The sequence below is a fragment of the Octopus bimaculoides genome, chromosome 2 (assembly GCF_046866305.1).
Source record: "Octopus bimaculoides isolate indiv1 chromosome 2, ASM4686630v1, whole genome shotgun sequence".
Lineage (NCBI taxonomy): Eukaryota > Metazoa > Mollusca > Cephalopoda > Octopoda > Octopodidae > Octopus > Octopus bimaculoides.
The window spans coordinates 27226138-27238557 of NC_142929.1; the positions used below are offsets into that span (position 1 = coordinate 27226138).

At 34.4% G+C, this 12420-nt stretch overlaps 1 protein-coding gene across 8 annotated transcripts in view; it reads left to right on the forward strand.

Annotated features, from left to right (window-relative positions):
• LOC106868784 (equilibrative nucleoside transporter 1) overlaps positions 1 to 12420 on the forward strand; it is a 94573-nt gene that overhangs the window by 47294 nt on the left and 34859 nt on the right. For 6 of the 8 annotated variants that reach the window (XM_089341904.1, XM_089341926.1, XM_089341917.1 and 3 more), the window contains exons 4-8: positions 3600 to 3681; positions 5137 to 5282; positions 8959 to 9053; positions 9625 to 9675; positions 10893 to 10978. In XM_089341904.1, coding sequence (XP_089198030.1) covers positions 3600 to 3681; positions 5137 to 5282; positions 8959 to 9053; positions 9625 to 9675; positions 10893 to 10978 — 460 coding nt within the window. The remainder of the gene's footprint in view (positions 1 to 3599; positions 3682 to 5136; positions 5283 to 8958; positions 9054 to 9624; positions 9676 to 10892; positions 10979 to 12420) is intronic. The other 2 variants (XM_089341899.1, XM_089341911.1) reach the window with 1 other exon arrangement.

Sequence of the window (12420 nt, forward strand, 5' to 3'; positions counted from 1 at the left end):
GAACAGAAATCAACCCACTGACTCACGCGTTATACATAGAATCTGTAAGTAAAACAGTAAAAATATGCAAGACTTTTCTCAAGTTGGAAATGTGACATTGTTTTTGTTATCTGTATTTCAAGGATGAAGTTTTGTGTCTTTGTAAGAAACCTGCTCCTTCCTCAGAAGAAGAATTAAAATAATTAAAATCAGAAGAGAACATACATACATACATACATACATACATATGTATACTGAACTTCCATTTTCATTTTGTCTGTTACAATTTAGAAACAGAATTACTCAATCAGAGCTAAGCTGAGAACTAAACAACACGAATGGCATTGAAATATAAACATCCGGTATCGCATACATTAATATTTAAGGAACCATTCATTATTTGTTTTAATATTCATGTAATTACTGTGAGATAGATAAGTAGAAAAATATTCTCAATATCCAGATAATTGCATTAGAAAATATACTTACGCACTCGCTGAGATATATATTTTATAAATTTCCGTCTTAAGAGTACATATCCTTTGCTTATTAAAGATAATTTGACCGAATTCGTAGGTTTTTTTGTTGGTGTTTTTTTTTTGTGCTTCGTTTTCCACTTATTTTTACTTGTTGCTTGTCAATTATTTTTGTCTTGCATTTCCTTTTAGTCTTTGGCTTCCTTTACTTTTATTTGTTTATTTATGGGTGTATATATTGGCGTTATTTGATGGCATATATAGAAGCGTTCATAATATTATGTCTAGAGTGTGGTGGGCAAGCAGAGTCATTAAAGTGGTATTTATTTTAGCTCACATCATTCCGATTTCAAATCTCACTTTGGTCAACTTTGCTTTTCATCCCTTCGGAGTTGTGAAAATACAGCACCACTCAAGAACTGGAATCGATATAATCAACAAATATTTCTCCTAAAATATTTGGCCTTGTTGCTAAGTAGAAATTATTAATTATTCTTCAGTCGTTGTAGGGTTTTCTCGCGTCTGAAGATTTCAATTTCCTATGTAGATATACGCACGCAACCATAAACAATGTGTGTGTGTGTGTGTGTGTGTGTGTGTGTGTGTGTGTGTGTGTGTGTGTGTGAGCTCGGAAGTCATCAAAATCTTTAGTTTCTTTTTATACATTTTTCTTGCGCCATTTTGTTAATAAACCAGCTACCAAGCTTTAAGATTTTAAATTTTATAAAGCGAAGTTACATATTAAAAAAAAAAATGACTCCTGAAATCGAGGGAAAAGATAGCTTTTTCAAGAGCTTTTATGAAAATAATTTCTCATTACCACCTACAATAATTAACATGGGTAGAGAAACATCGTAAAGCTGTGATACGAGAAGATGTTGAAAAATCGGGTATAGCTGATCATGTAAGGAAAAGCAGAGACCACCTTCCCCTGTGGTATGAAGTTGAGATAATAGACAGAGAACACCACTAGAAAATACGAAAACTAAAAGAGGCAGCACATATGCTAGGACACGATAACCTCCTAAGCAGACCTAGTGCAGATATGAGTAGAATATGGGGACCGGTATTAAGGAAGGGTACAAAAATATTAGGCGTATAAACCCAAAAATTCACTCTATAATTGCTCACAGGTATATAACGTAATGGTTTAGAGCGCAGGCTACTAACCCTTAGATTGCGAGTTCAATTGCAGGCAGTGCCTTGAATAAATAATAATAATAATAATAATAATAATAATAATAACATTAGCAAAAAATACCTTACGAACGAGAACCCAGGATTAGGTTCAAAATTCTACTAGGACACCTGATGAAGGCTGGAGAGTAAATCAATTGAACAACAAAGATGAAGACACATAGCCGTCCAATGTTAATAATGTAGAGAATGTATAAATAACAATAGCAACGATAGCAACAAAGGCGACGGAAATGACACAAATGAAAAGAGACTGGGGTCAGGTGCCAATGACAAATTATTTTCATAATAGCTCTTGAAAAAGCTTGGCATCATACGCCAGAGCTCTGCAAATACTAACATAACTAACGACAGTGTCATGCAAAACGAAGAGAATACGGAAACAAACACGGTATCCACTACCAGCACAAGCTTTAATTCAATAAAACCAGTAAATACTAAGGATTGCAAACAAAGTGCAAAGTGAAAATTAGAGGCAGTGTAATTATTAGCGACAGAAGCAGTATTAAATCCAAAAGGTATTAGCGTAGAAGTTTTGTTGGAACGCCGAAAAAAATGTCTTTTGGTACTAATACTACTTCTGTAACTAATAATCAATTTTTTAAAAGCTTGATGGCTATTTGTGACATCGGTGCCTGAAAATTCACTGATATTCTATATATGGTTGGCAGTGAGATCCCGCTGGTATACGGCTACCGGACGTCTAACGCAGATGAGACGGGGTACATCGAAATCATGTGATCTTGCTATTCTTGCTCCTGCAGTAGACGATTCTCGTCTACCAACGATATAAACATGCGTGCTTTTGTGCATCATGCTTCCATATGGGAGATTTTCTCAAGGTAAATAATGAAGCGTCCGACAGAACATCCACGTTAAGTTGGATATAAAGAATCTTTTAGAAGAAGTAAGGAATACAAAATCTCATCTCAACAAAAATGGTAGAATAATTTATCTAAACACACCGCTTTTACTCTCAAGCGGAAGCCCAAAGGAAAACAACGATATACAAAAATGATTTGAGTGACCCAGTTTGAAAAGTACATTAAACTAATCTGGTGTATAAAAATCTACGTTCCTCAAGCAAGACTTCTGGCACTGTTCAGGTGAGGCTTGGAACTGAAAAAGAAGCTGACGAAAGTTCTACGAAAACATTAAAATGCTATGAGTTGCCTCCATCTTTACGTTTTGAGTTCAAATGCTGCCGAGATCTGTTTTGCCTATCATCATTTGGAGGTCTATAAAATAAGATATCCATCAAATATGAATGTAATAGTATCAATTTACCCATTCCGCTAAAAAATTTCTGTCCTTGTGCCAAAATTTCAAACCATTATTATTATTATTATTATTATTGTTCAGTAGTTTTATTTTTATAACGTGCTTTCACTTCACTACCGAGCGCAGCTCTGTGTGCCTTGGGTATGTGCTGTGGTTTGCTGTGATGCTCTTATGGTTACTGTATTGGAAGTGTTTTGCGTAGGATGTGTGCAGTGCCCAGTAGTGCAATTTTCTGTATGTTATATATATTTGTAAGTCCTGGTGTTTTGTTATGTATTTGTCTGAATATTTTTTTATTATACCTAAGGCACCTACTATGATAGGAATTGTTTCTGTTTTTAGATTCCACATTCGAGATTATCATTATTATTATTTTTGTTATTGTTATTATTATTATTATTATTATTATTATTATTATTATTATTATTATTATTATTATTTCAAATTCCGTCGAGTTCGACTTTACCTTTCATCGTTTCGGGGTCGATAAAATAAGTACCAGTTGAACACTGGGGTCGTTGTTATCGACCTTATTCCCTCCCCAAAAATTGCTGCCCTTGTGGAAAAATTTAAAACCATTATTATTATTATTATTATTATTATTATTATTATTATTATTATTATTATTATTATTATTATTATTATCATTATTATTATTATTATTAGATGGAACATTGTTCAAATTATCCTGATAATCCAAGGATTGGCTACTTTAATGCCATGGAATATGTTCATAAATGCGAAATCAGTAAGTATTTTATTTTACCACATAACATTACTCAGTATGACGTTGCTTAAACCTAAGTTTATATATGTCTGGATGTATGTATGTATGGCTGTGTGATAAGAAATCTGCTTCCCATTCACATGGTTCCGGATTCAGTCCCACTGTGTAGCACTTTGGGCAAGTGTCTTCCGCTATAGCCTCGAGTCGGTCAAGGTCTTATGAGTGCGTTTGGTAGACGGAAACTGAAAGAAGCCCGTCGTGTGTGTGTGTGTCTTTGTGCCTGTGTTTCTCTCCATCACTACTAGATAACTGGTGCTGATGAGTTTACGTCCCCATAACTTAGCAGTTCGGCAATACAGACCGATAGAATGAGTACCAATCTTAAATTGGATTAAGTAATGGGATCGAATCTTTAGACTAAAATTCTTCAAGTTTGTGTCTCATAATGACTGCAGTCTAATGACTAGAACAAATAAAGGATAAAGAATGAAAGATATTACGCAAGCATATGTTCTTATTTGCAACGAAATTAAGAGTTTTCAATACTAGGAATCGGCGATTTACTCTAGTGCTACAGTTTCGCATCACCTGTGCTCAATCAGTCAACATTTGAAATGAATGGTTGAATTGACAAAACATCGGTTATTCGATTCTCAGCGGTCAAAATCAATCAAGTAATAGTTTGGCACAAACCCCTTGTGTATAATGTTACTGCTGAGGGCTTTAAGGCCATTGTAGCTACTGTGTAGGGAAAATACTTAAGGTTAAGTGCAATTAGCGATCTCAATACCAAGACTATAACGAACACTAGGAAGTTGCTCTTATACTATGGCGATTTTTATATGGTTTAAAAGAAAGATAATTCTTTGATCAACGTTTCCGTGAGTATCTACGATGGAGCAGAAGTATCTAATATCGTAGAACTGTTAATGCCAGACACCCTCAGAAAAGTAACCTCAATGGTGTTATAGACTACGTATTTCTAGGACGACATTATGCATTCTTCCATTTGAAGAAGGTATAGACGTGATTTAACGGAGATTTCTGTGTGGTATTTCAGTTGCTATTTCTAGCTACCGAGATACCACAGAGTGACTCTATCCTTGGCTCGTTTTGTGGCTAACACCGCTAAGATTGTTCTTGCTAGAAAATAGGTTATATTAAGATGTTTATATAGATATAACAAGAAAGTTAGTCCATAATGTTAACCTCTACATAAACCAACAAGGTATATTCTACGTAGTCGCACATCCTGCAAGAAACAGCTCCTAATTCGTCTTTAAATTACACCTTATCTTCTTAAACAAAAAAAAATGGACACTAGATAACATAGCTATAGATAACCGTAACAAGAATGGAAGGTCATGATTAGACTGCCTTTAATCATAATTCTGTCTGCTCGATCAGGGCTAAACAATTACGACCATAAAATCTGAAACAAGAAAATTGCTAAACAGCGTTTATTTACTTTTCTAGTATTTTGAAAACTACAAACTTTCCACCAACGGTACCGACCAAGAAATCAATGAATACAAGACTAATTTCATGAGTTACATCACAATATGTTCCATGGTTCCGAGTGTCATATTTTCTGTATTGAATACGTTTATTACTCGAAACAGGTAAGATGTTTAACACACTTCTATATTCTTAAGAAATCAAATCACGCAGTTATTGTATTTGCCTTCTCGTACAAATAAAATCCAATTGGCTTTTCCCTACAAATCATGTCAGTGTATGAAATTAACATAACATTATCATCATCTCTGTCATTATCTTTATCATGACCATTGTTAGAGCAAAACTAGTATAGGAGGATAATTCATAACTGTTCATCAGTCCGAAGATATTTCAGGATAAGTCGAGAAAGGTGTGAGATAACACTGGCTGAAGAATCCTAAGGTTCGTTTTCAGTCCGTGACTGAATATGTCTATGCCTAAAACTTATTTCACGCTAGTCGTATTCCCGTAACTCTAAATATATACTATACGATATTTGACTCACCATTGCAGAAACTGACAGCACTGTATAACTGATAAATGTTTTGCAGGCTTTTTTGTGGTAAGCCTTTTCATGATTTTATGTGATAAGCCTTTTATTCTTATGACTTTTGACTAGTCTTTTCATTATATTATGATTTATGACGAGTCTTTTCATAATATTATTGCCATTATTCATCATTTGTGACTTATTTTTCGTGAGTGTATGTATTGCATATATGCTCATCTAAATTAAGAGGTTACATTATGATTTGAGGGAGATTTGGCTGATACTTCTAGCAGGTCAGAAGACCATTTAATGATTACCTCGTTAGCGTATCTTCTCATTCGTCTGTAAAAAGTGAGAATACCGTTGGCAAAGTCCACTCAGTTTCAAGTGTTCGAGCCAGTGTTTTAGTTTGAAGATATGTTCCTTTCTCCTTCCCACCCGTCTCAGATGCTTTTAAAACGGTCATGGTCACTATTTTTTTTTTGCCAAAAGATACATACATACATACATACATACATACATACATACATACATACATACATACACGGAGACATCAAACATATCAGCAGCTGCTCAAAAATGTCATCAAGGCGATACGACGTTGTCACAAAAACAATATACAATGTCTTTACGATAAAAAGACTGTAATGTGCTAAAAACTGCAGCGAAATGTCCCTCAAGAAGCAGCCTATTGTCTTGAAAAATGATATTGTAGTTCTAGTCAGCCCCAAATAGATATGAACGATTTTAATCAGGGATCTAATTGCTTAGGGCCAACCTGGGGTTAATTAACTAGAACAACGTCTAACCGTTATATTTAAGATGCGACATGTAAAACTTTCATGGGCTTCGCTGGCTTTCAGTGATTAGTTTTATTGCCCACCTTACTCATTATTCCCACAGTTGTTTGCTGATGTTTTGACTACCCTCATTTTATATCTATGCTCCAGATCATCTCCCCACAGATATTTCGATCAAATTTACTTAACAGTAGTTTGTTTTTCTAGCCTTATTCTCACTTTCCTAGAGTTACTCTATACCGTTTATTTTTTTCGATGCCAAAAGTAACAGTTAGTAAGGCAACTAAAGTGCAATGTACCTAAAGCAAATGATGTTAAAGTTTAAATACGCGATAGGTCATATCTTACACAACAGAGTGAAGTAAGATGCGAAGAAGAGTGTGAAAGATAGAGGGAGAGAGAGAGAGAGAGAGAGAGAGAGAGAGAGAGAGAGAGAGAGAGAGAGAGAGAGAGTAAAGGAGAGAAATGGTGATAACAAAATAAAGGGCAAAAGAGTAAAGCAGAAAACAGAAAATTCTAAAATAAAGAAAAAGGAAGTAATTCTTATGTTCGAAAGCCTAGATTATGGATACATATGAAGGAATAACAGTTTGAATGTAGTAAGAAAAATAAATATATCGAGTGGATTTCGAGGAAAGGCGTCTTTGTGTGCGTGCGTAAGTATGCGTGTGTGTTTACATGTGTGTGTGTGGTGTGTGTGTGTGTGTTTGTGTATTCATGCGCATGAGAGCATGTAAACTTGTTTGATTGCGTGTGTGAGTGTGTGTGTGTGTGTGTGTGTGTGTGTGTGTGTGTGTGTGTGTGTGTGTGTGTGTGTGTGTGTGTGTGTGTGTGTGTGTGTGTGTGGAAATCCGTTGGTGCCAAATCAGGAGAGTACGGCGGGTGTGGCAGCACTTCCCAGCCATGCGTTTGAATGGCTTCCTTGGTCATATTGGCGATATGAGGGCGGGCGTTGTCGTGCAGCAGAAGAACTCCATGCTGACGATTAGGTCTTTTCTCTTGAATAACCGTGTTGAATACAAGGGTGAATACATTATTGATTAATTAGTTGTTATTTTTTATTAAACCTTTTTAAAAATTTAAATTTTAAAAAACAGCGGGAACTTAGTTGCCAAACCAATACGACTGTGGACATGAATGTTAAGAAACAAAAGAATTTTACACTTTTCTCATACTCTGAAAAGCTGACCATCATACCTTATGGAATCTACTTCATCCACGCCTTGTGTTCTGAGTTAGAATGTTTGTCTGGTACAATATGTCATCTAGGGTTGATATTAAAATAACAAAGTGATAAAATCAATTGCTAATGCATTCATCCTTCTTCTATTAAACTTTTGTTTGTTAACAATGAAAACTTTGGTATTAGATTCACTGATTTTTTTTTTTACATGGTATTCTAAAATAAATAATTCATTTTCATTTTACAGAGCAACATTGATTTGTAGTTTCAACCATCTGATAAAAGAAAATCGATTCTACTCGATAAATTCAATACACATATAATCAACTATTGCACTTTAGATTTATCGTATTGATTGACTTCTTCCTGAGAAACATGTAATGGCGGGAATCTAGAAAATGTGACGGTCATGTTTTTCCTCTTGTTTCTTAATATGACCTAAATATATTGAAGTTCCCAACAAAAAGAAGTAATTGAAACACAGACCTAGCTAAGAAATTACTTTACTGTTATTTACTTTCTCTCATGCATTTAAGAAATCTCACTAGTGAAGTAGTTTGGGAAACAGATATGGCGGTGTAGTTAAGAAGTTCGCGTCGCAACCACGTGGTTTGTTATGTTCCTACAGCTCTACGTCTTGAACAAATGTCGGCTATAACAATCTCGGATTGCCTCAAGGCAATCCTTTGGATGGATTGTAGGAATCCTTTGGATGGATTGTATCCATTTTTGAGGGGGTAGACTAAATCTTCTCTGTTTTAACACACCCACCTGGCATTGGTTGCCTTTAGCAGAACCTACTCTTTTGGTAACGGTCGAACCAAGCTTCCAGACTGAGGCTAATTCGCTACGCTGTTTCTAGTACAGCAGCCTGTAATTTTCTTCTTTTTTCACTACCAGTGCAGACGCCCTGAAAAAGGCTTCATTGTTGCCCTTCTTCCTCCGATGAAGCCATAAAAAAAGCATAAGAAAATGTCAATAACTAAAAATCATAACCGAATCAGAGTTGGACCTGGCTACGATTTTTAACTTTCATATTCGATGTTCTTCACTATTATATGCAAAATGATATCTAAACATTATTATATTGATTTTAATCCCTTTTCTTTCTCTCATTTTCGCAAAGGAGATATTTTATATAAGAGAAACCGTATGAGTCGTATTTTATAAATTATGTTGTTCACATATCCCATAAAAAAGCGTGTTATCTGAAAAAGTCTCTGAATTCTAGTTATTCTAATTTCAAAATAGTCCAGTTATCGTAACTAATTCAGAGAAGATAATGTTAACAATGCTTATTTTCCTTGGTTTCTGTTTAATTTCAGTGGAGCGTCTCCAATTCGGATTGTTGCAGCCAAAATTATTATGATCATACTACTAGCCATGACGATAGTGTTGGCGTGTTTGGACACCAGTTCATGTAAGTAACCAATGATGTAGATAAACAAACATACAAATATTTGTGAAAATACATTTACGCAGTGATAAATCTGTAAGTATATCAAAAGTGATAAATTTATATGAATAGAGGTAAATATAAGTATTTGAACAGGGATAAATGTATGTAAGTACATGGACGGTGATATAAGTATTAAGACAATGATAAATATCGAGAGTGATCTACTCGTAGTTCGACATCTGAGTATCGATACACGTCTTAACATTTTATGAAGAAAAGACTATTGAGCAATGAAATAATATATATAGGACATACATAACATGGAATTCCCTCACGTATTCGATTATATGTTTTATTTAAATTTAGAATGTTACTTATTCATTCTTAGCATTGCTAATCAAATAGAGTATTTTAATAGTAAAGATATTTGTAATAAATATTTAAGAATCATTAGCAACACAAAATATTCATTCAATTAAAAGAGAGTTCGATATTTAATTCACTACATCACTGAATGTTTTTTCACTGTCCCTAAATGTTTATGGACGTTTTTCTTCTATATATAATGGACCTTTATTTTAATCTATTATAGGGATAAAAGTATTTTTCATTCTTACACTTTGTACAGTGATAATGATTAATTGTAAGTATATAAAAACAATTATGTTATATTCTACATTTATAAAATAGTTCTATCAAAGATCTATCTATGTAATTTGACTTATTCAGTGACTAATGTCGAGCATATGTACCATGTTTTATCTAACTGAACAAAACACCTATAAATGACCGCCTCACGACCGATGGAATATTTGAGATTCATAGTCACGATCCCTAGTCTCAAACTATTCGCCACAAGCTTTTCAAAGAATAATCTGGGATAACCTAATATCTACTAACTCCTGCTATCGTTTAAGATACACCAACCAAACGATGATATTAGCAGAAGACGTTGTTTTTGATGCCGTTTTGCCCTTGTAAAGCAGACCTGTATTAAAGATTTTAAGCATGATCAAAGAGTTTCTTTGTACACTTATATTTACATTGTCCAATACGTGCTTGCTGTTTTTTTATAAGATGCTATTTCTAGCATCTTATTTCTAAAATTTTACGTTCTGAGTTCAAATTCCACCGAGATCAATTTTGTCTTTCATCCTTTCGGGGTCGATAAATTAAGTACCAGTGAAACACTGAGGTCGATGTAATCGACTATTCCCCTCCACTCCCACCCACCCCCAAATTTCAGGCCTTATGCCTTTAGTAGAAACGATTATTACTATTATTAATTTTGTTATTTAACTCACCTTCTCTCAACCCCCTGCATGTTTCATCTGTCGTGAGGTGACCAGCTCACTTAATTCTCTATACTATCATATATTTTCCTTATGTCAGATCGTAACTTCTTATAGCCCCCGTGTTTTAAATGTCGGTCGATATAACACAGTAAGGTAGAGTAATTTTTGCGTATTCTGTTCTTTTGAAATATATCTAACCTCGAAAAGGTGTTTAACCTGGATAGAAGTACTGGATGTCGATGAATTGAATGTCTGTACACAATATACAGATTATATCGCAATCAATACATTTGAGTTCGAATTTCAATTTCAGATACACCTATTAACCCTGAATTTCGATTCATAAAGACGTTTTATCATTTTGATATTTCAAAAGTAAGATAAAGAAATTAAAACGAACTTTTTACATGTAGCCCTCAAAAGTTATTGGAAATAACATTACCAAAGAGAATAGAGAGCCAGAGAAGCTATTTAGCAGCAGAAGAATGTCTTTGTCTTTTATGCCTTAAAGATGTTGTTGTTCTCTTATGCAAAGATATCAATCTTCATTTTGGTTCTGTTTCAGCTGCAACTTCGATTTTCCAGAATAATTTGTTTGGGATTAGTTCTGTATTGCCAGGAAAATACATTAATGCTGTGTTAATTGGAGCTGTAAGTAATTTGGAATTTCTATTACAATTTTTTTTTTCTTTTTTTACATTTTCAAAAAGCAACACACCTTGAAAAAAAGAGTATGATGGGGAGGAAGAGGAAGGAGGAAGAAGGTAGTAGGGGACTGATGGTTTCAGCGATGATGCTGCAATTGTTGCTGCTTAACCCCTCAAATCAAGCTCTGTTGAAGCAAATCAAAGGCGTTCCGACCACAAACATTCAATTTTCCTTTTTTGCTAAATAATGTATGACCACATTATCCACTGTCTGTCCCTTTTCTATGATAATACGATAAGGTTTGAGAGATATTTGGTTGCTATTTCTTCCAACGATCATCCTCGTAGAGGTTCCCACTTTGCCTCGTTTTTCTTTTTGTTCTTATCTTTTTGTTTTCTCTCTCTCTCTCTCTCTCTCTCTCTCTCTCTCTCTCTCTCTCTCTCTCTCTCTCTCTCTCTCCTCTCTCCCTCTCTCTCTCACTCTCTCTCTCACTCTCTCTCTCTCTCTCTCTCTCTCTCTCTCTCTCTCTCTCTCTCTATCTATCTATCTATCTCTCTCTCTCTCTTGTCTTTCGTCTACCAGCTCTGTATTATCTTTTGTCTTTAGCAGTTTGCAGTGAAAAGATGTCGCGTTGTAAGGCAGACAAATAATAAATAAAAAAAAATATTCTGTAATGAAAATATACGACCATATAGATTAAAATGTATGGAAAACAGTCGAAATAAATAAGTAGACAAAATCCTTACACTTTCATAATATTCTCTAACTAAAATACTTAATAACAAAATACACCCCAATACACATATAAGAAAATATAGAAAATAATAATAGTCAATTACAACATATAAATAAATAATAAATAATAAATATGAAAACCACTAAAACATATTCTCTAATGCCAATATACGACCATATAGATTTAAAAAGTATGGAAGACCTTACATGCAAAAAACTATATGCATACAACGAATTAGAGAACCGTTTTTCCTGGTTCGTACGTTTACGATGGAGCTCTGGCCAAAATGTTATAGTGCATGACCATCCTTAGGACAAAAGTAATGTGTGTGCAAAGTTTGGTGAAAATCAATTGAGAATTGTGGAAATGTATGCATTAGTTAATATGCACTCACATACTGTGATTAATATATACTAGATAAAATAAAATGTCTTAGGGTTAAGTTACTGAAAGCTTACAGGCTGATTGTTACATTTATTGACAATATTTTACTTAAATTTAAGGCGACGAGGTGACAGAATCGTTAGCACGCCGGGCGAAATGCTTAGTAGCATTTCGTCCGTCTTTACGTTCTGAGTTCAAATACCGCGAAATTCGACTTTGCCTTTCATTCTTTCGGGATTGATAAAGTAAGTACCAGTTGATGTAATTAACTTACCTCTCCCCCGAAATTGCTGGCCTTGTGCCAAAATTTGAAACCAATATTTTA